This window comes from Oncorhynchus mykiss, chromosome 17, assembly GCF_013265735.2.
Source record: "Oncorhynchus mykiss isolate Arlee chromosome 17, USDA_OmykA_1.1, whole genome shotgun sequence".
NCBI lineage: Eukaryota > Metazoa > Chordata > Actinopteri > Salmoniformes > Salmonidae > Oncorhynchus > Oncorhynchus mykiss.
Genome location: NC_048581.1, coordinates 59,946,576 through 59,971,553, shown reverse-complemented (window position 1 = coordinate 59,971,553; position 24,978 = coordinate 59,946,576). Strand labels below are relative to the sequence as shown.

General features: G+C 40.9%; 1 protein-coding gene across 4 annotated transcripts in view; it reads left to right on the top strand.

Moving 5' to 3' along the window:
* The window catches only part of LOC110493230 (disco-interacting protein 2 homolog B-A), a 79,292-nt gene that overhangs the window by 19,272 nt on the left and 35,042 nt on the right, over nt 1-24,978 (top strand). For all 4 annotated transcript variants that reach the window (XM_036950347.1, XM_036950346.1, XM_036950344.1 and 1 more), the window contains exons 2-3: nt 22,392-22,463; nt 24,543-24,722. In XM_036950347.1, the coding sequence (XP_036806242.1) occupies nt 22,392-22,463; nt 24,543-24,722 (252 nt within the window). The remainder of the gene's footprint in view (nt 1-22,391; nt 22,464-24,542; nt 24,723-24,978) is intronic.

Genomic DNA, 24,978 nt, shown 5'->3' with positions numbered 1-24,978 from the left:
CATATCGTCCAACCCTAACACACATGCGCTACACGCAAACCATCATCGCTCAGATGTTGCACAAAATACCAAACAGTTAGCCCACCAACCAATTTCAGGTAAAGAAAATCCCGTAAAAGGCATTAGGTCTTGGAACGATATGAAACATTGTAATCTTGAACGTGCTCCCTCTGATCGCATTATGGAGTTTTTCCATCAGCCTTAAATATCATGGCTGAGCACACACACTCACAGACAGAATACACATCAGTGCATGTATGCTGCAGAGGAAGAGTGGGAGGACCATATGCCATCCTGTTTCCTGGTTCCAACTCATCATCACTTCTATCATATGTCATGAACCGGCTCAGAAAACCGGCCACAAAAATGCCACAACCAAACTCTATCAGTGTGTCTGCATCCTCAATAAATGGGGAAGAGGTGTATTTATCCCGGGACACACCCGAGCCCAGGTGTGTCCCATTTAGCTGAAGACCCTCCCAGCTCCGCCCACCGACATCCTATTAAGGAAAACAAGAGCAAAGAGAAAGAATTCGGCAGACAGAGTGGGAAGGTCATCACACATATCAGTGAGGTTAAGCCTCTGTCTACTGTGACATGGTTTCAGGTAGACTTGCTTTAATGTCACACATTCTCCCTCTGTTTATAATTCAGTTGATGCTATTAGATTTAGTTACATTGTAAAGTTATTTTTATGGAAGCCGTAGATATCATGTTTTATGTGTGGGGGGCAATTTTTTTTTATATATTTTTTTTATTTCACCTTTATTTTACCAGGTAAGCTAGTTGAGAACAAGTTCTCAATTACAACTACGACCTGGCCAAGATAAAGCAAAGCAGTGCGACAGAAACAACAATACAGAGTTACATGGAATAGACAAGCGTACAGTCAACACAATAGAAAAAAAGAAAGTCTATATACAGTGTGTGCAAATGGCATGAGGAGGTATGGCAATAAATAGGCCGTAGTAGCAAACAAATTACAATTTAGCAGATTAACACTGGAGTGATAGATGAGCAGATGATTCTGAGCAGATGATGGTGTGTAAGTAGTGATACTGGTGTGCAAAAGAGCAGCAAAGTAAATAAAAACAATATGGGAATGAGGTAGGTAGATTGGGTAGGCTATTTACAGATGGACTATGTACAGCTGAAGCGATCGGTTAGCTGCTCAGATAGCTGATGTTTAAAGTTAGTGAGGGAAATGTAAGTCTCCAGCTTCAGCGATTTTTGCAATTCATTCCAGTCTCTGGCAGCAGAGAACTGGAAGGAAAGGCGGCAAAAGGAGGTGTTGGCTTTGGGGATGACCAGTGAGATATACCTGCTGGAGCGCGTGCTACGGGTGGGTGTTGTTGTTATCGTGACCAGTGAGCTGAGATAAGGCGGAGCTTTACCTAGCATAGACTTGTAGATTACCTGGAGCCAGTGGGCCTGGCAACGAATATGTAGCGAGGGCCAGCCGACTAGAGCATACAGGTCGCAGTGGTGGGTGGTATAAGGTGATTTGGTAACAAAACGGATGGCACTGTGATAGACTGCATCCAATTTGCTGAGTAGACTATTGGAAGCTATTTTGTAGATTATATCGCCAAAGTCGAGGATCGGTAGGATAGTCAGTTTTACTAGGGTAAGTTTGGCGGTGTGAGTGAAGGAGGCTTTGTTGCGAAATAGAAAGCCGATTCTAGATTTTATTTTGGATTGGAGACGTTTGATATGAGTCTGGAAGGAGAGTTTACAGTCTAGCCAGACACCTAGGTATTTGTAGTTGTCCACGTATTCTAGGTCAGAACCGTCCTGAGTAGTGATGCTAGTCGGGCGTGCGGGTGTGGGCAGCGAACGGTTGAAAAGCATGCATTTGGTTTTGCTAGCGTTTTAAGAGAAGTTGGTGGCCACTGAAGGAGTGTTGTATGGCATTGAAGCTCGATTGGAGGTTAGCTAACACAGTCTCCAAAGAAGGGCCAGATGTATACAGAATGGTTTTGTCTGCGTAGAGGTGGATCAGGGAATCTTCCGCAGCAAGAGCGACATCGATGATATATACAGAGAAAAGAGTTGGCCCGAGAATTGATCCCTGTGGTACTCCCATAGACTGCCAGAGGTCCGGACTACAGGCCCTCCGATTTGACACTGAACTCTATCTGCAAAGTAGTTGGTGAACCAGGCGAGGCAGTCATTTGGGAAACCAAGGCTATTGAGTCTGCCAATGACAATACGGTGATTGACAGAGTCGAAAGCCTTGGCCATGTCGATGAAGACGGCTGCACAGTGTACTGTCTTTTATCGATGGCGTTTATGATATTGCTTAGTACCTTGTGTGGCTGAGGTGCACCCATGACCAGCTCGGAGACCAGATTGCACAGCAGAGAAGGTACAGCGGGATTCGAAATGGTCAGTGATTTGTTTATTAACTTCGCTTTCAAAGATTTTAGAAAGGCAGGGCAGGATCGATATAGGTCTGTAACAGTTTGCGTCTAGAGTCATCCCCCCTTTGAAGAGGGGGATGACCGCGGCAGCTTTCCAATCTTTAGGGATCTCGGACGAAATTAAGGAGAGGTTGAACAGACTGGTAATAGGGGTTGCAACAATGGTGGCAGATAATTTTAGAAAGAGAAGGTCCAGATTGTCTAGCCCAGCTGATTTGTACTTGTCCAGGTTTTGCAGCTCTTTCAGAACATCTGCGATTTGGATTTGGGTGAAGGAGAAGCTGGGGAGACTCGGGCAAGTAGCTGCGAGGGGTGTGGAGCTGTTGGCCGGGGTTGGGGTAGCCAGGAGGAAAGCATGGCCAGCCGTAGTTAAATGCTTATTGAAATTTTAGATTATCATGGATTTATTGGTGGTGATCGTGTCGCCTAGCCTCAGTGCAGTGGGCAGCTGGGAGGAGGTGCTCTTGTTCTCCATGGACTTTACAGTGTCCCAAAACTTTTTGGAGTTAGAGCTACAGGATGCATTGACAATTGACAATGACACTGAGACTCACATGTTTCACTTTAAAAGATTGACAAGCAAAAACCTTTGATTACAACATAAAAAAACATACAACTTTACGCACATGGACTACTTTTAACAATTTCCACAGAAAATGTTACAAAAACAGTTTTACTTGAAGAACAGTACAGATGTAAAGTTTGGTAACTGACGGTAAAATCTCCCTGTTCTTTTATGTGACCTTAAAAAAATCTCTTTTGGTTATTGAACTACAGTAAGTGAAGTGGATTAACACCCGGTAGCAGAATGAAATCATGGGTCACTGTTCTTTACTATACAGAAATGCATAATTATGAATGTCATTCTCTTCATGGGGATGTATCCTGAATAGGTACACAAAGGTAGCAAAATGTAATATCCTACTTTGCATGTTTGGGTATTATTCTACACACTGGCTATTATTCAAAATCTGTACAGGTCCAATCATAGAGTACGTCTACATGCACACAAGTAATTCAATATTAAACTGATTATGGCAGAAGGCTGAGTTTGACATTAGTCATGTATTCACCTTACTCTGCTTATCGTAATCGGCGTACGATCATAATCGGTGTAAGCATACGGCGATTAAAACACCTGGATTTCTGAGCAATCTATCGAATTATTAGGACATGTAAACAGCTAGATTGGTGTTCCAACAGTGTGTTTGATCTGCGCATGTGCTAGCACTGGTAGTGCAAGCCTCCCTCTTATGTGCGAGTGAAGTGAGTTTGGAAAAACTGAAGCTACTGTATCTTAGAAATAGTTTTCACATACAAACTTAATATGTCTGAACTCCGAATCAAATAGTCTTCGCAAAAATAACATGGTCACTGTGGTAGAGCGTTTTATTTTGATTGCCATTTTCTGCATTTATCAATAGACCCATCAGTAACCTGATTTCAGATGTGTCCATGTATACAGGCTTATTAGGGAAATCATTCTTCTTGCAAAGCATGTAATTGTATAATTGTGTGCATGTAATCGTGCTGATTGACGTCTAGACATTTCACAAGTTTGGAGATCACAGTACAGCAGAGTAGAGTACAGCAGAGTACCGATACTATACTTTTCTTTACTGTACTGTGCTGTACTGTCCAAACTAGGGATGCGACAAATCCAAAATGTTTTTCTTAATGTTTAAACTACCATTTTTTAAAATTGTTTTTCCGTTAAAACGATAAGAGCAATTAATACAATTCCACATGAATTCACGATGCAGCTGTGCTGCTGCATGGACCAATTAGGTTTCATGGTGCGTCCCTTTCAGAAGGTTAATCATTGCATAGGGCTGGGCGATGTGGTCTAAAAATCAAATCTCGTTTTTTTGGCAATTCACAATATATTTCAAAAATACATTTAAATTTTTTATTTTTTTAAACAAATGTTCTAAATAAGCTTTGATGTAGCATTAAAAGTCAAACACACTGAATTTCAAACCGTCACTAATAATGAAGTTATTGTATCAAAGTAGTTGAACCTGCTTTTTTCTATAATCACTGATCTGGCTTTCAAGTCTGTCTATGAAAATTATATTTTTGTTACAAATGTTACCAGAACCATCCATAATGCACATTCACTAATAATGACTAACTTATTGAAGCAGGCATTAAAGAAAATGAACAAAAGCAATCTCTCAAGCATAAGCCCACGTGCTAGCCTGCTAATCGGTCATCACTAGTTACCACACCCACAAAGTCATAAACCCTGCCTATTTCTACAATTTATTTTCTTAAAATGTTGTTTTAAACTTAATACAAACCTCAATCCTAACCTGAAGCACACAGCTAACCTTATGCCTAACCCTAACCTTAAATAAAGACCTAAAAGCACATTTTTGTTTTCATGAATTTTGACGATATAGCCCATTTTGACTTTGTGGCTGTGGTAACTAGTGGAAACCCAGCTAATCACTACACTGAGTGTACAAAACATTAGGAACACCTGCTCTTTCCATTACATATACTGACCAGTTGAATCCAGGTGAAAGTTACTGTATGATCCCTTATTGATGTCAGCTGTTAAATACACTTCAATTCGTGTAGATAAAGGAGAGGAGACAAGCTAAAGAAGGATTTTGAAGCCTTGACATGGATTGTGTATGTGTGCCATTCAGAGGGTGAATGGGCAAGACAAAGATTGAAGTGCCTTTTGAACGTATGGTAGTAGGTGCCAGGCGTACCAGTTTGAGTGTGTCAAGAACTGCAAATTTGCTGGGTTTTTCATACTCAACAGTTTCCTGTGTGTATCAAGAATGGTCCACCAGCCAAAGGACATCCAACCTACTCGACACAACTGTGGGAAGCATTTGAGTTACCATGGGCCAGCATCTCTGTGGAATGCTTTACATACTTTGTAGAGCCCATGCTCCTACGAATTGAGACTCTTCCTAGCGCAAAAGGGGGTGCAATTCAATATTAGGATGGTGTTCCTAATGTTTTGTACTCTCTATATTTTTTAAGTTTAGTCAAATTGGATCAATTTGCTAGCTAACAAGGTAGAACAGTTTAATTGCTATGTACTCACCCTTCTGTCGATCTCCAACTGTTTGGACAGCATGCTATCCTGTCAAAATCAAATCAAATTTTATTTGTTACAAGCGCAGAATACAACAGGTATTTTTCAGTGAAATGCTTACTTAAAAGCCCTTCAAATTTCTTATGGATCAGTGGGACGCTAACGTCTGCAACTTCCAGTGAAACTGCCGAGTGCCAAATTCAAATTAAATTACTATAAATATTTAACTTTCATGAAATCACAAGTGCAATACATCAAAATAAAGCTTGACTTGTTGTTAATCCAGCCGCCGTGTCATATTTCAAAAAGGCTTTGCGGCGAAAGCAAACCATGCGATTATCTGAGGACAGCGCTCAGCACACAAAACATTACAAACAGTAACCAGCCAAGTAGATTAGTCACGAAAGTCAGAAATAGCAATACAATTAATCACTTACCTTTGATCATCTTCGTATGGTTGCACTCACAAGACTCCCAGTTACACAATAAATGTTTGTTTTGTTCGATAAAGTCACTCTTTATATCCAAAAACCTCAATTTTGTTAACGCGTTTTGTTCAGTAATCCAATGGCTCAAATGCGGTCACAAGAGGCAGACGAAAATTCCAAATAGTATCCGTAAAGTTCGTATAAACATGTCAGACGGTGTTTATAATCAATCCTCAGGTTGTTTTTAGCCTAAATAATCGATAATATTTCAGAGGACAGAGGAGCCTCTTAAAGAAGAAGTTACAGGTCTGTGAGAGCCAGAAATCTTGCTTGTTTGTAGGTGACCAAATATGTATTTTCCACCCTAATATGCAAATAAATTAATAAAAAATCCTACAATGTGATTTTCTGGATTTTTGTCTTCTCATTTTGTCTGTCATAGTTGAAGTGTACCTATGATTAAAATTACAGGCCTCTCTCATCTTTTTAAGTGGGAGAACTTGCACAATTGGTGGCTGACTAAATACTTTTTTGCCCCACTGTATGTCTGTGTCTCCTTGAGAAGAAACAGGGTGAATTATAATGTTAAAAGGAAGAGCGTACGAGAGAGGAGAGCGCTAGCTAATTGCTATGCAGACAGAGTGCCCATAGGGTCGAAAGCGGTCTCAAGTTAATTCCAGTTTAAGACTAATTCAACAGTCATCCTGCTGGGCAAAAACTAGTTGAATCAGCATTGTTTCCATGTAATTTCAATCAAAGAAATCAATATGATTGAAATCAAATTGATTGGATTTGCAAAAAGTCATTAATGTAAGGGCATTTTGTCTTTTTTTTTTGTTGCACAAATGTTCACCTAAATTCATGGACATGGTGATTTAAAAATATATATTTTTTGATTTCACGTTAGTTGACAACTCAACCAAATGTAAATGAAAACTAGAAGTTGAACTGACGTCTGTGCCCAGTGGGATGTTGTTTGAGACTAGAGGGAGACCAACATGGCTTTAGCTGCTAGGACGCACCAGGGAAACCATGAAACCATGCGTCTCGCTCTTCTTTAGGGAACTGGCTGTGTGATCAAGTAGAAACATGTCACCATGCATCACTGTCTGTCCCACAGCTCAGTGTCTGCTCTGGTCTGGACTGGGGGGACTGAGCAACTGACTCTGCTACTAAATCAATGAGACTGAGAGTGTAGGCCTTGTTTTCATTTCATATCAGGAGAATTGTGGTTTGCCTTGGAAATGGAAAGTGTAGGCTACCCATGTCATTTAGCCTATTACTGTGTGTGTGTTTGCAAACTTTGTTTCTAACTTTTTTGCAATTTTGTAACATTTCAAAAACATTCTCAACTAACTCATGTTTATTTGGCATTTTAGGCCAGTACCAGTATGAAATTGAATGAAATTGTATTTGTCACATGCTTCGTAAACAACAGCTGTAGACTGACGGTGCATTTCTTACTTATGTGTTGTTTTCAAACAATGCAGAATTAAAGACAAAACATCTAGCTAGATACAGTACCAGTCAAAAGTTTGGACACACCTACTCATTCCAGGGTTTTTCTTTATTTTTCTACTTTTTTCTACATTGTAGGATAATAGTGAAGACTTCAAAACTATGAAATAACACATGGAATCACGTAGTAACCAAAAAAAGTGTTAAACGAATCAAAATATATTTGAGATTCTTTGAAGTAGCCACTCTTTGCCTTGAAGACAGCTTTGCACACTCTTGGCATTCTCTCAACCAGCTTCATGAAGTAGTCACCTGGAATGGATTTCAATTAACAGGTGTGCCTTGTTAAGAGTTAATTTGTGGAATTTCTTTCCTCTTTAATGCATTTGAGCCAATCAGTTGTGTTGTGACAAGGTAGGGGTGGTATACAGAAGATAGCCCTATTTGGTAAAAGACCAAGTCCATATTATGGCAAGAACAGATCAAATAAGCAAAGAGAAATAACAGTCTATCATTACTTTAAGACATGAAGGTCAGTCAATCTGTAAAATTTCAAGAACTTTGAAAGTTTCTTCAAGTGCAGTCACAAAAACCGTCAAGCGCTATGATGAAACTGACTCTCATGAGTAACCGCCACAGGAAAGGAAGACCCAGAGTTACCTCTGCTGCAAAGGATTAGAGTTAATTCATTAGAGTTCACTTCAGAAATTGCAGCCCAAATAAATGCTTCAGAGTTCAAGTAACAGACACATCTCAACATCATCTGTTCAGGGGAGACTGCGTGAATCAGGCCTTCATGGTCGAATTGCTGCAAAGAAACCACTATTAAAGAACATCAATAAGCTGAAGAGACTTGCTTGGGCCAATAAACACAAGCAATGGACATTAGACTGGTGGAAATCTGTCCTTTGGTCTGTTGAGTCCAGATTTGCGATTTTTGGTTCCAATCGCCGTGTCTTTGTGAGAGGCAGGGTAGGTGAACGGAGGATCTCTGCATGTGTGGTTCCCACCACGAAGAATGGAGGAGGAGGTGTGATGGTGTGGGGGTGCTTTGCTGGTGACACTGTCTGTGATTTATATAGAATTCAATGCACACATAACCAGGATGGCTACCACAGCATTCTGCAGCGATACGCCATCACATCTGGTTTGCGCTTAGTGGGACTATCATTTGTTTTTCAACAGGACAATGACCTAACACACATCCAGGTTGTGTAAGGGCTATTTGACCAAGAAGGAGAGTGATGGAGTGCTGCATCAGATGACCTGGCTTCCGCAATCACCCAACCTCAACCCAATTGAGATGGTTTGGGATGAGTTCCCACATAGAAAGCGTAGGCTACCCTTGTCATTTAGCCTATTACTGTGTGTGTGTTTGCAAACTTTGTTTCTAACTTTGTGGCAATGCTGAGCACTTGTTGACTGGAAAAGCAGTCAACAAGTGAGAGTGAAGGAGTGAAGGAAAAGCAGCCAACAAGTGCTCAGCATATGTGGGATCTCCTTCAGGAAAGCATTTCAGGTGAAGCTGGTTGAGAGAATGCCAAGAGTGTGCAAAGCTGTCATCAAGGCAAAGGGTGGCTACTTTTAAGAATCTTAGATATACAGTGCCTTGCGAAAGTATTCGGCCCCCTTGAACTTTGCGACCTTTTGCCACATTTCAGGCTTCAAACATAAAGATATAAACTGTATTTTTTGTGAAGAATAAACAACAAGTGGGACACAATCATGAAGTGGAACGACATTTATTGGATATTTCAAACTTTTTTAACAAATCAATAACTGAAAAATTGGGCGTGCAAAATTATTCAGCCCCCTTAAGTTAATACTTTGTAGCGCCACCTTTTGCTGCGGTTACAGCTGTAAGTCGCTTGGGGTATGTCGATCAGTTTTGCACATCGAGAGACTGACATTTTTTCCCATTCCTCCTTGCAAAACAGCTCGAGCTCAGTGAGGTTGGATGGAGAGCATTTGTGAACAGCAGTTTTCAGTTCTTTCCACAGATTCTCGATTGGATTCAGGTCTGGACTTTGACTTGGCCATTCTAACACCTGGATATGTTTTATTTTTGAACCATTCCATTGTAGATTTTGCTTTATGTTTTGGATCATTGTCTTGTTGGAAGACAAATCTCCGTCCCAGTCTCAGGTCTTTTGCAGACTCCATCAGGTTTTCTTCCAGAATGGTCCTGTATTTGGCTCCATCCATCTTCCCATCAATTTTAACCATCTTCCCTGTCCCTGCTGAAGAAAAGCAGTCCCAAACCATGATGCTGCCACCACCATGTTTGACAGTGGGGATGGTGTGTTCAGCTGTGTTGCTTTTACGCCAAACATAACGTTTTGCATTGTTGCCAAAAAGTTTAATTTTGGTTTCATCTGACCAGTGCACCTTCTTCCACATGTTTGGTGTGTCTCCCAGGTGGCTTGTGGCAAACTTTAAACAACACTTTTTATGGATATCTTTAAGAAATGGCTTTCTTCTTGCCACTCTTCCATAAAGGCCAGATTTGTGATTGTTGTCCTATGGACAGAGTCTCCCACCTCAGCTGTAGATCTCTGCAGTTCATCCAGAGTGATCATGGGCCTCTTGGCTGCATCTCTGATCAGTCTTCTCCTTGTATGAGCTGAAAGTTTAGAGGGACGGCCAGGTCTTGGTAGATTTGCAGTGGTCTGATACTCCTTCCATTTCAATATTATCGCTTGCACAGTGCTCCTTGGGATGTTTAAAGCTTGGGAAATCTTTTTGTATCCAAATCCGGCTTTAAACTTCTTCACAACAGTATCTCGGCCCTGCCTGGTGTGTTCCTTGTTCTTCATGATGCTCTCTGCGCTTTTAACGGACCTCTGAGACTATCACAGTGCAGGTGCATTGATACGGAGACTTGATTACACACAGGTGGATTGTATTTATCATCATTAGTCATTTAGGTCAACATTGGATCATTCAGAGATCCTCACTGAACTTCTGGAGAGTTTGCTGCACTAAAAGTAAAGGGGCTGAATAATTTTGCACGCCCAATTTTTCAGTTTTTGATTTGTTAAAAAAGTTTGAAATATCCAATAAATGTCGTTCCACTTCATGATTGTGTCCCACTTGTTGTTGATTCTTCACAAAAAATACAGTTTTATATCTTTATGTTTGAAGCCTGAAATGTGGCAAAAGGTCGCAAAGTTCAAGGGGGCCGAATACTTTCGCAAGGCACTGTAAAATATATTTTGACTACAACCATTGAATGTATCTGTTTTCACCATGACAGTTTACAGTCTAAGGTAACTTCAAAGTAATTTAGTCTCCTCAACTTGTGGAATCACATAGTAACCATCCCATCTGGTTTAATGGAATTCTAATTCAAGACTCTGATTTCATATCCACAACCTTTAACAATTTTTGTTGTTGTCAGAGAACTGGCTCAAAGATTTTCAACCATGACCACAGTTCTCACTCCCATAGATAATAATCAACCAATATTCAGAATTCCGGAAATCTCAGCGTCAGCATTGGACAGCTTCTCCAGGAGCTCTAGAACAAAATATGTATTTAGTCTAGACACGGTATTTCTGAAGAGACAAATATTCTCTGATTGCCCCTATATTACATCCAGTTAATCTGTCCATTAAATATGGGTTCTTCCCCAATGCTTAGAAGTCTGCTGCAGTGATACCTCTTTTTTAAAATCTGGTGACCCAACACTGGTGGAAATGACCTACCTATAAGCATTCTTCCAGTGTTATCAAAAGTAGCTGATAGATTGGTGGCTGATCATCTGACTGATCACCTCATTCAGGACAACTCCATACATCAAATGCAATTTGGATTCAGAACAAACCATTCTACTGGAACAGCCAATTGCTATTTTCTGGAGTGCATTAAATCTAAACTAGACATACAGTTGAAGTCGGAAGTTTACATACACCTTAGCCAAATACATTTAAACGCTGTTTTTTATTTTTTTTTACAATTCCTGACATTTAATCCAAATAAAAATTCCCTGTCTTAGGCCAGTTAGGATGACCACTTTATTTCAAGAAAATGTCAGAATAATAGTAGAGAGAATGATTATTTATTTAAGCTTTTATTTCTTTCATCACAATCCCAGTGGGTCAGAAGTTTACATACACTCAATTAGTATTTGGTACCATTGCCTTTCAATTGTTTAACTTGGGTCATACATTTCGGGTAGCCTTCCACAAGCTTCCCACAATAAGTTGGGTGAATTTTGGCCCATTCCTCCTGACAGAGCTGGTGTAACTGAGTCAGGTTTGTTGGCCTCTTTTTTAAAAATGTATTTGTAAAAACATTTTAGAGGGAGGATCAGCTTAATATTGCGGAAAGAATGTTGCTTCCAATGTAATTGTCTGCATCATTTCCAATCCCCCATATTTTTTGGGTAAATATATACTGTATATCCATATTACGCATGCATACATATACACATATACACATACCTATATAGACATACATACTTTTTAAAAGAATATACCTTTATTATTATTCCCTGCAAACCCTACCGCCGATCCCCCAATTGGAGTAAACTAATAAACACTTCTGCTTCTACCTTCAATTTATACATCTTATACATACTCTACAGACACAGTCTACTTTACAATAGTTCTCTCTTGTTTGTTCTTAGTCCTTCCTCTATTTCTGATGTCCATCCAGTTTGATTTCTATTTGTAACTATGCTATTTCACAGAAGTTCCGAACCTATATACATTTTACAGATCCCGTATGCTTTACATTGTTTCTTGTTATTAGTCCCACCTATCAGCTCCATTCAACCCCTCCCATCTATCGCTCACCATCATCCATTTCGGATTTCTATTTGCCATATATTTTTCAACTGTGCTGTGATATTTCACAAAATAATTGAACCTTCCTATTCTCATAGATTCTACAGATTGTAAATTAAAAATACAATTTTTGATAAAATAATTATTATATTATTGATTGATTGATTGACTATGGCTTTTCAAATGACCCAGTATTGCTATCTGTAATGTTAGTTCTAGGCAAATGTTGCAATTCTTCAGCCATTCCTGGACCTGTGACCAAAAACGAGCTACATATGGACAATACCAAAATAAATTATCTAATGACTCTGCCTCCTCACAGCAGAATCTGCAGAGCTGGGAAGATTGTATCCCCCATATATATAACATTCTATTAGTTGCAAGAATTTTGTATAGTAATTTATATTGAAAAATTAGAAGTTTTGAATCCGGCGTTTTGCGTATCAATTCATAAACCATGTGCCATGGAATGGGTACATCGAAAATCTCTTCCCAACTATTTTGCAATTTATATGGCACAGCTGTCAGTTTTTTGGTCCTTAAATGAAATTGGTATATGTTTTTATTTATCACACTTTTCTTTAACTATTTATGTTCTTTAATACATGGCCGACATACAAGTTCCTTACTTTTTTCCCCCTTCTACTTGCCTCTTCCATTTTTGTGGTAATGCTGCAATTAATTGGTTGTAATTTTGGGTAGAGCAGACATTTCCATATGTCTGTGTTAGCTGCATGTGTGACATAACTCCACCAGTCCTATTTATGATATCATTCACTAAAATTATACCTTTTTTAAACATTTCTTCGATAAATACAGTTTTTTTTTAATCAATTAGTATATTTGAATTTAACCACAATATTTGTTGTACTATTTGTTCCATCCTTTCAGGTGGATTAAACTGAAATTGCAACCAACTTTCTAAGGCTTGTTTAAAAAATAAAGATATTTTGGAGATTATTTCCTTTTCAAACAACCGAAAGTGAGCAGGTGTAATCTGAATAAAGGGGAAAAGGCCCTTCCTGAATATAGGATGAGACATATGTACCAATTGACTAGAGAACCAGTTTGGATTTAAGTATAACTTTTGTATGACTGAAGCCTTTAGTGAGAGGTCTAATGCTTTAATATTTAATCATTTCTGCCCACCAAATTCGTATTCGTTATATAAATAGGCCCTTTTTATTTTTTTCTGGCTTGCCGTTCCAAGTAAAATTGAATATTTTTTGTTCATATAATTTAAAAAGCAGGTCACTAGGTGTAGGCAAAACCATAAGCAAATAGGTAAACTGTGATATAACTAAGGAGTTAATCAGTGTGATTTTTCCACAAATAGACAGGTATTTTCCTTTCCATGGTAGCAAGATCTTATCTATTTTTGCTAACTTTCTATAAAAATGTATTGGAGTGAGATCATTTCTTTCTTTTGGGATTTGTGTACCGAGTATGTCCACATCTCCGTCAGACCATTTAATTGGTAAACTACATGGTAATGTAAAATGTGCATTTTTTTAGTGATCCAATACGTAATATGGTACATTTATCATAATTTGGTTTTAATCCAGAGAGGATAGGAAAAGTATCTAGATCCTCTAAGAGGCCGTGGAGAGACTCCAATTGTGGTTTTAAAAGAAAACATGAATCATCAGCGTACAATGACACCTTAGTTTTTAAGCCACGGATTTCTAATCTCTTAATATTATTGTTTGATCTAATCTTAGCAGCTAACATTTCAATGGCAATAATAAATACATATGCCGATAGTGGACAACCTTGTTTTACTCCTCTAGATAGTTTTAAAACTTTCTGAGATGTAGCCATTATTTATTATTTTACACCTAGGGTTACTATACATAACCTTATCCCATTTTATAAGAAATTCCCCAAAATTGAAATATTCTAGGCAAACTCCAGTCGTACTTTATCAAAAGCCTTTTCAAAATCAGCTATGAAAACCAGGCCTGGTGTCCCTGATATTTCATAGTGTTCTATTGTTTCCAGTACTTGTCTTATATTATCTCCAATGTATCGTCCATGTAAAAAACCTGTCTGATTAGGATGAATAATATCTGACAATACTTTTTTAATTCTATGTGCCAAGCATTTTGCTAGGATTTTTGCATCACAACACTGAAGTGTAAGAGGTCTCCAATTTTTAAATGGACTCGATCTTTATATATACCACTTGGGTCCTGTTTCAGTAATAATGATATCAGACCTTCTTGTTGTGTGTCTGATAATCTACCATTTATATAGGAGTGGTTAAAACAAGCCAATAATGGTCCTTTGAGTATACCAAAAAAGGTTTTGTATACTTCCACTGGTATGCCATTAAGCCCTGGAGTTTTCCCATCCTTAAAGGCCCTAATTAGTTTCAGTTAGTGGAGATGGAGGAGCCTGAAATGAAAACATATTCTTAAAGTACTTTACTTCCTCTTTCAAAATATAATTTGGTGAATCATGCGTGACTCCATCATTTGTAACAAGTTTTAATACATTTGTTTTGGTAGCATTTCTATATTGAAGATTTAAAAATAATTTGGTGCATTTTTCCCCATATTCCATCCAGTTCGCTTTATTATTATAATATATTACACTAGATCTTTCTTGAATAAGTTCCTCCATTTCTTTTTGTTTTTCCTCTAACTTATTCTGTGCCTCTATATTACCGTTTTTATTGCTATCTAACGGTACTGTTAGTCCTTCAATTTCCTTTGTTAAGATCTAAATTGTTTTTGTTTTATAGATTAGTTCTGAATTGCATTGCCTCTAAAGGCACATTTAAGAGTGTCCCATACAGTAAGGGGATCTGCTGTACCTTTGTAGGCCTCTTTGCTAGCACAAGCTTTTTCAGTTCTGCCCACAAATGTTCTATACGATTGAGGTCAGGGCTTTGTGATGGCCACTCCAATACCTTGACTTTGTTGTCCTTAAGCCATTTTGCCACAACTTTGGAAGTATGCTTGGGGTCATTGTCCATTTGGAAGACCCATTTGCGACCAAGTTTTATCTTCCCGACTGATGTCTTGAGATGTTGCTTCAATATATCCACGTAATTTTCGTGCCTCATGATCTATATTGTGAAGTGCACCAGTCCCTCCTGTAGCAAAGCACCCCCACAACATGATGCTGCCACCCCCGTGCTTCACAGTTGGGATGGTGTTCTTCGGCTTGCAAGCCTCCCCCCTTTTCCTCCAAACATAACGATGGTCATTATGGCCAAACATTTATATTTTTGTTTCATCAGACCAGAGGACATTTCTCCAAAAAGTACGATCTTTGTCCCGATATGCAGTTGCAAACCGTAGTCTGGCTTTTTTATGTAGGTTTTGGAGCAGTAGCTTCTTCCTTGCTGAGCGGCCTTTCAGGTTATGTCGATATAGGACACGTTTTACTGTGGATATAGATACTTTTGTACCTGTTTCCTTCAGCATCTTCATGAGTTTCTTTGCTGTTGTTCTGGGATTGATCTGCACTTTTCGCTCCAAAGTATGTTGATCTCTAGGAGACAGAATTCGTCTCATTCCTGAGTGGTATGACGGCTGCATGGTCCCACTGTGTTTATACCTGCATACTATTGTTTGTACAGATAAACGTGGTACCTTCAGGCGTTTGGAAATTGCTCCCAAGGATGAAGCAGACTTGTGGAGGTCTACACATTTTTTTCTGAGGTCTTGGCTGATTTCTTTTGATTTTCCCATGATGTCAAGCAAAGAGGTGCTGAGTTTAAAGGTAGGCCTTGAAATGCATCCACAGGTACACCTCCAATTGACTCAAATGATGTCAATTAGCCTATCAGAAGCTTCTAAAGCCCTAACATAATTTTCTGGAATTTTCCAAGCTGTTTAAAGGCACAGTCAACTTAGTGTATGTAAACTTCTGACCCACTGGAATTGTGATACAGTGAATTATAAGTGAAATAATCTGTCTGTAAACAATTGTTGGAAAAAGTACTTGTGTCATGCACAAAGTAGATGTCCTAACCGACTTGCCAAAACTATAGTTTGTTAACAAGAAATTTGTGGAGTGGTTGAAAAACGAGTTTTAATGACTCCAACCTAAGTGTTTGTAAACTTCTGACTTCCCCACCTACAGTTGAAGTCGGCACAGTCTTTTTGGATCTTTTAAAGGCCTTTGATACTGTGATTAATGAGGTGCTCCTATCCAAACTATCCTCCCTTAATGTGTCCACTGAAGTTATTAGTTGGATGTATTCCTATCAGACAAACAGAAGGCAAAGGGTTTGTTTGGGGGACACTCAGTTGGACTCTCTTCACTATAACATTGCGGACCCACAAGGGTCAATATTAGGCACCCTTCTGTTTGCCATCTATTTAAATGAACTCCCACTTGCTTGCCCACAAGTTAACAGAATCTGAAAGTTGTCTAACTCCAACTTGATGTTTAAGAAACATGTGAAGAAGGTGGTTGACACAGTCAAATTTGGATTATCCAACTTTAGGTTTATAAGACCTTTCCTTCCTCTGGAGGCCGCCAAACTATATAGGCACGCTATGATCTTCTCACAGCTGAGATATTGTCTGGTCACAAGCAGGAGCTACTATTCTGAAACCAATTGAATCACTCTACAAACAAACACTTAAGATTTTTGATAACAAACTAAACAGTTATCAACATTGTCATATAATTTGTTGAAAATGTAGAATATAGTAAAAATAAAGAAAAACCCTTGAATGCAATGTCTTTGTTTTTGAAAGAAACGCTTTTTTTTTGTCCATTAAAATAACATCAAATTGGTCAGAAATACAGTGTAGACATTGTTACTGTTGTAAATGACTATTGTAGCTGGAAGCGGCAGATTTTTTATGAAATATCTACATAGGCATGCAGAGGCCCATTATCAGCAACCATCACTCCTGTGTTCCAATGGCACGTTGTGTTGGCAAATCCAAGTTTATCATTTTAAAAGGATAATTGATCATCAGAAAACCCTACGCTGTGTGCTACTCCCTTCACAGAACAGCGCAAACTGGCCCTAACCAGAATATAAAGAGGAGAGGGAGGCCCCGGTTCACAACTGAGCAAGAGTACAAGTACATTTACTAGACACTAGGGTGTCTGATTCTCAAACTAGACGCCTCACAAGTCCTCAACTGGCAGCTTCATTAAATAGTACCTGCAAAACACCAGTCTAGGCAACAGGATAGATAATAGACACGTGTGTGTGTGTGTGTGTTGGGGTGGGTGTGTGTGTGTGTGTGTGTGTGTGTTGGGGTGTGTGTGTTGGGGTGTGTGTGTGTGTTGGGGTGTGTGTTGGGGTGTGTGTGTGTGTGTGTGTGTTGGGGTGTCCGTGTCAATATGTGTGAGTAGAGTCCAGTGTGTGTGTATAGAGTTAGTGCAAAAAAAGGTCAATGCGGGAAGCCATTTGATTAGCTATTTTTAGTAGTCTTGTTTAGCAGTCTTATGGCTTGGGGGTAGAAGCTGTTCAGGGTCCTGTTGGTTCCAGACTTGGTGCACTGGTACCGCTTTCCATGCAGTAGCAGAGAGAGAACAAACAGTCTATGGCTTAGGTGGCTGGAGTCTTGGACAATTTTTGGGGCATTCCTCTGACACCGCCTGGTATAGAGGTCCTGGATGGCAGAGAGCTCAGCTCCAGTGATGTACTTATCACCCTCTGTAGCGCCTCCTGTCGTTCCCTCTGGGTGTGTGTGGACCATGTTAATTCCTTAGTGATGTGGACGCCAAGGAACTTGAAGCTCTCAACACACTTGAAATAAGTTGGTATGACAGACCTGGTCAGGGATAGATTGAAAATGTGAGTGAAGACACCTGCCAGCTGGTCAGCGCATGCTCTGAGTACGTGTCCTCATAATCTATCTGGCCCTGTGAATGTTAACCTGTTTATAGGTCTTACTGACATCTGCGACAGAGAACGAGATCACACATTCATCCAGAACAGGCTGATATAAGGCTATTGTACATCCCTTTTAACATTGCTCTGCATCTATGACCACATCCAACCCCATCCACCTGCGCTTTGCCCATGGGCTGCACCACCTCCACCCAGAGAGGGGGGTTTGGCTCTTAGTGGTACACACCAGTGAATGGAAAAGCTCAACTGGAGCTGGTGTTGCAGGGATGTAGCTTTTTTTGGCACCATCAAGAAAATAAAGACATCAATCTGAAATCTCCCAGATGGAATAGTGTTTACTTTGAGAACGGTTTGCCCCAGTCGCTCCTCCCGCATCCACAGCCCTCTCCCCTCTTCAGTGGAACAGTCTGCTCACATGAGCTAAAAATAAGTTGTGTGAGTAAGCCAGGCCAACTGTACTGTTCATGCATTACTTATGGTAGTGTTAGCTTGTTCCCATCCTTGTCTTCATAAAAAAAGACTAACTCTGTTTCTGAGTGTATGAGTGTATTCAGTAGGGAGTAAATACTGAATAGTCCTGTAGCTCAGTGTGGTCCTCTGTAGCTCAGTGTGGTCCTCTGTAGCTCAGTGTGGTCCTCTGTAGCTCAGTGTGGTCCTCTGTAGCTCAGTGTGGTTCCTCTGTAGCTCAGTGTGGTTCCTCTGTAGCTCAGTGTGGTTCCTCTGTAGCTCAGTGTGGTTCCTCTGTAGCTCAGTGTGGTTCCTCTGTAGCTCAGTGTGGTTCCTCTGTAGCTCAGTGTGGTTCCTCTGTAGCTCAGTGTGGTTCCTCTGTAGCTCAGTGTGGTTCCTCTGTAGCTCAGTGTGGTCCTCTGTAGCTCAGTGTGGTTCCTCTGTAGCTCAGTGTGGTTCCTCTGTAGCTCAGTGTGGTTCCTCTGTAGCTCAGTGTGGTTCCTCTGTAGCTCAGTGTGGTCCTCTGTAGATCAGGTAGTACATCGTTGAGATGGGTTCGATTCCCGGGACCACCCGTACATACGTAAAATGTATGCACGCATGACTGTAAGTCACTTTGGATAAAAGCGTCTTAAGTGGCTTACAAACATTTGGACACACCTACTCATTCAAGGGTTTTTCTTTATTTTTACTATTTTCTACATTGTAGGATAATAGTGAAGACATCAAAACTATGAAATAACACATGGATTCATGTAGTAACCAAAAAAGTGTTAAACAAATATATTTAATATTATAGATTCTTCAAAGTAGCCACCCTTTGCCTTGATGACAGCTTTGCATACTCTTGGCATTCTCTCAACCAGCTTCATGATGTTGTCACGCCATCCCATCTGGTTGCAGAAAATAGTAAAAATAAAGAAAAACCCTGGAATGAGTTGGTGTGTCCAAACCTTTGACTGAGGCTGTATATTATTTATATTATTATGATTGTATTAACTAACCTGCTAACATGAACAGACGGTGTGTTATGTATGATGCCGCTGTATCTCGTGTATGCTGTGACCCACAACACTGGGGAGTTGCGTTGACAACAAACTGTTCTTGACTCCATGCCCAATGGGGATAGTAATGATTTATTTAACTGTGGTAGATGTGACAATCTGAGTGGGTGTGAGCGTGAATCGGTATCTGTGTCCAAAATGATCTTGCGGATGAGTCCAAACATATGTATACATGGTGTGTGTACATTATGTAGAGTGTTTGCGTACTGTCTTTTCAGGAGGAAACCCTCCTCTAATCACTTTAGTCCTATAGAATCCCTATAGAAGGTGACGAGCATAACTGGAACATCTAAACCTCACCGTGGCTTTTCCTGCCTGTGTGTGTCTCCAGCCAGGCCTCTAATTTGTAATCTGGGTTTCGGTTCGCTGCCCACTGAGAACTTTCCCAGATGATACGACCCAGGAGGAATCTCATCTCTGGCCTCAGATAAACAGATCACCCGTTCTGATTGGGTGATGCATCAGACACAGGAAACCATTGTTCATTATCTAACCGTTTTTGGAACGTTATCTCAGACTCCGCAGCACCTGTCATATAATGTTTCAATAACGGACCAAGTTGGACTGAGTTGATTTGGAGGCAGGGCAGTCAGGGGTTTGTTCAACAGCTGTTAATTCCTTAAGTGTTCCTCTGTGTTTGCCAGAGAGGCCCTTGGACTGTTGCTGCTTTGGTTTACTTGTTAGAATAAATGTGTAGTTCCATTCACCCTGACAACTGTCTTAGTCCCAGCTAGAGTAGTGGCTTTCTGTTTGACTGGCCCCCTATGCTGCACCTTGAGTAGGCAGACATTATGTGAAGTGGTGAGATTGGGTTTTACGGTGCAGATTTGCAATGAGGCAGCTAATACTCCTCTCCTCCAGATCTAACAGGCCTCATTCAAACTGAGCTCAGATGATGATGATGATGATGATGATGATGATGATGATGATGATGATGATGATGATGATGATGATGATGGTGGTGGTGGTGGTGATGATAACAGCAGTTTTAATGTTGACTAGGTTTTGCTCACAGTGGTGGGCCTAGTAGGGATCAGACGGTGCCTGGCTGGCTCCCATGGGTCAGGGAGAGGGGGAAGGTAGGACAGGGGGCTTGAGGGAGGACATATTTATCATCTGTGTTCACCAGGGGTGATGGCGAGGTGAATGCATTCCAGATGGATTGTGTGTGTGTGTGTGTGTGTGTGTATGTATGTGTGTGTGTGTGTGTGTGTGTGTGTGGCAGCAGCAGCAGTGCTTACGGAGGTGGTTGGCAGAGAGACTGCTCTGCTTCAAGGCCAGATTCTCAGGCAGATAGCTAGGTCGGGTGAGAGAGAAGAGGGAGAGATTGAGAAAAAGAGAGAAAGTAGAAAACTGACTGAGCCACAATAGACAAGCTCACTATGACCTGCCATCACACCAACTCAGCACTCATCCACCTTTGTGTACCCCTCCTTTCCTCCCCTAAACTCTTCTCTTCTCCCCCTGTCTCTTTCTCCTCCTCCATATTATTCCTCTATCTTATTTCTCCTCTCTTCTCCTCTGTCCTCCCCCTCATTCTCTGTGTATATCTCTGATTCATCCCATCCTGCTCTGGCATCCATGTGTCTCTGTATTTAGTTCACTCTCTTCCTCCACTTCCTCCTTTCATCCTGTCACTGGAGTCACACCAACACTTTCATCATCCAGCTCACATGTCTTTCCATCCGTCCTTCTCTCCGCCAGAGCACTGCCGCTAAGCACTTGACACTAGTAGCTAGCTACTTTAATCTATCACTGTTTTCTGGTCATCTCTGTTGTCTTTCCTTCTCCATCTTTTCATTCCTTCTTTAATTTGCTTAATCCCCCTCCCTCCCTCCCTCCCTCCCTCCCTCCCTCCCTCCCTCCCTCCCTCCCTCCCTCCCTCCTCTCCCTCACTCCCTCCCGTCCCTCTCTCACTCCCTCCCGTCCCTCTCTCACTCCCTCCCGTCCCTCTCTCTCTCACTCCCTCTCGTCCCTCTCTCTCTTTCTCCCTCCCTCTCGTCTCCCTCTCTCTCTTTCTCCCTCCCTCTCGTCCCTCTCTCTCTCTTTCTCCCTCCCTCTCGTCCCTCTCTCTCTCTCTCTCTCTCTCCCTCCCTCTCGTCCCTCTCTCTCTCTCCCTCCCTCTCGTCCCTCTCTCTCTCTCTCCCTCCCCCCTCCCTCTCGTCTCTCTCTCTCTCTCTCTCTCTCTCTCTCTCTCCCCCTCCCTCTTGTCTCTCTCTCTCTCTCTCTTTCTCTCTCTCTCTCTCATCCCTCTCTCTCTCTCTGTCTCAAATGGGAGTGACTTATAGGCCTGTGTTTGAACAGGTAATACACCACACCCTGTTTAGAATAGAGGGTTATTACCAAAGTTGCTAAGGTCTGATGTGGGAGTTGGGAATCCAACTACAGTCAGTTCAATTATGTTTCTAGCCTCGTTTGCCTTTTTGCTTTACTTTCAGGTTGTATGGGTGGTCCGGTGCCATTCGATAATACTGATGCCACATTTCTTACATAATAACCACAGAGAGGAGGCAAAAAAAGAGTGTAAAAAAAAATTGCCATCAAAGTATCATTGTAGATATTTCCCCCAAGATATTTTACTCTGTAATACTTCAACTGTTTGGTCAGAATATTCTAGTATTTCTTCATCAAAGTTGGACATTGTGTTTGTTTCTGCCTCTGTGTGTGTACTACAGCAACTTTTCTGAGTAACAAGTTAACAAAATGAATAAATAGCACTTTCTCTTTACATAAAGAACACACTGCTCATTTTTGTTCAACTGAGTCTATTTGACCACAAGGTTTGATGCAGACAGTAGCCTATGTATATGTACTGCCTGCTGAATTAGTATTTGTGTATGTTGTATGTCTGTTTGATCACATCAGTGACCAATGTTCTCCTCTTTCTCAGGTGATATCACACAGAAGGGATATGAGAAGAAAAGGACTAAACTTCTGCTTCCCTTCTTCATTCATACACCAGGTAAGAAACAAACAAGCATTTCGCTGCTATAACATCTGCTAAACTGTGTACACGACCCATAAAACCTTATCCTGGATACATCTCCCCATAATGCCACTCAGGCCTATGAGAACATACCTTCAATATTCAACTACTGTTTTTGTTTGATTTTTAGATTATTTACAAAATTCGCCATGAGGATTTTTTTTTCTCTCTCCTCCATTAAGAAGATGAAGAAACATGGTCAAATCTGCTTGGTGCTCACGGCTGCCTCACAGTGGTAGTGCTGGTCACTAAAGTGTCTCCAGACTCCTCCAGTCCACGGATGCCGAGAGACGATGGTCCAGCGGCCCATTGTGACCTAGCTACGCGGCTCTGAGACCACCGACGCACCTCCCCAAAAATTCCCAACCAGCACGGCTCTGCGTACGTGTCTTCTATTCATTTGAATGGGGGTGACGGTTGGATAAATTGCTTGAGCCGCGCTGAGCATTTGAAATGCCTAAAAGCCAACGGTCCAATATTCCAGAACACTGCCGTGCGTACGCATACACGTTTTTGGACTCTGATAGGCGCATTATCCTCTCCTCTTCCCTCTTTATTCGCTCACTTCCTTTATGGGTTGATTGTCTGTAAATGTGAACAATTTCAGACAGCATTTCTCAGCGATGAGCAAAGCTGCTCCCTTGTTTACAATGTTCTGTCCCTTTACAAAATAACCCTAGTCATGATGTACTATTATGGTTAGACCCTTTTAGAGACATATTGAACATTGTGATGAAAATGCGGTATGTCGTAAAAGCACATGCAGATCCTAATGACATTTTGTAAGATTGTGATTATGAATCTCTATTTGAGAGGCAGTAATATTCTCTTCATCGTGTGAGGATTAAGTCACTTAGAGGTCAGGTCAAGGGTCATATCCCAAGTGTCTTAGTAGGAGAGGGAAGAAGTGGAAGCCTTTTTTTATGTTTGTATCCATGAAAATGACAGAGCGACAGCCCTTTACTCTTTAGTTGTTTTTTCCCTCATAAATCTACACACAATACCCCATAATGACAAAGGAAAAACAGGTTTTTATACAGTTTTGCAAATGTATGGAAAAAAAAGAAGAAATATCACGTTAACATGGCACACCTCTATTTGGGGAGTTTCTCCTATTCTTCTCTGCAGATACTCTCAAGCTCTTAGGTAGGATGGGGAGCATTGCTGCACAGCTATTTTCATGTCTCTCCAGAGATCGGGAGAGTCCGGGCTCTTGCTGGGCCACTCAAAGACATTCAGAGACTTGTCCCGAAGCCACTCCTGCGTTGTCTTGGCTGTGTGCTTAGTGTCACTGTCCTGTTGGAAGATGAACCTTTGTCCCCAGCCTGAGGTCCTGAGCGCTCTGGAGCATGTTTTTATCAATGATCTCTCTGTACTTTGCTCCGTTCATCTTTCCCTTGATCCTGACTATTCTTCCAGTCCCTGCCGCTGAAAAACATCCCGCAACATGATGCTGCCATGCTTCACTGTAAGGATCGATCAATCAATCAAATGTATTTATAAAGCCCCCAAACAGCAAGCAATGCAGGTGTAGAAGCACGGTGGCTAGGAAAAACACGTGTGTGTCCAGCCGTGTTTGGGAGTCCCATAGGTCGGCGCAAGAATTGGCCCATCGTCGTCCGGGTTTGGCCGGTGTAGCCGTCATTGTAAATAAGAATTAGTTCTTAACTGGCTTGTCTAGTTAAATAAAGGTTCAATAGAAAAATGCAAATAAATGTCCAATCAATTGGATTTACCACAGGTGGACTCCAATCGAGTTGTAGAAACATCTCATGAATGATCAATGGAAACGTGATGTACCGGAGCTCAATTTCCAGTCTAATAGCAAAGTGTCTGAATACTTTGCATTAAAAAAAATCTGAAAATCTGTTTTCGCTTCGTCATAATGGGGTATTGATGAGGAAAAAATAGAATTAAATCCATTTTAGAATAAGGCTGTAACGTAACAAACATGTGGAAAAAGTGAATGGGTCTGAATGCACCGTATATACTATATACTTTGTGTACTGTCTTTTTGTCTCCTAGTCATCTACTTTATTATTTTGTACTCCCCAGTGGAAGCCCCCCCCCCTGCCTATGATGCCCAGGCTCCTGGTCCTAGCAACGCCTCTGGCTCCACCCATGCCAATGCTCACACCCAGGCTCCTCCACCCAGCTCCTCTTCCCGCTATCGTGATCGTCGCTCTCGGCGACCGCACCGCAGCGGAGGGACCAGGGATGACCGCTACCGATCAGGTGGGCAACAACTTGCCTCAGTTTCCATTTTTTAAATCAACACTTATGTTGCCTTAGGAAATCCAGTCATAGTCAATAATGTTGCATTTTTGGTTCATGTTAAGTTTGATTTATTATTTTTCATTTCATTCAATATAAGCATTAAGTAGTCAATTTATGGTCAAATCTGGTTTGAAGCAGAATCTTGTAATCCTGTAATGGTTGCAAATAGACCAACGAAAGGGCAATGCTGCTTTGTGTGTGCGTGTTGGATTGT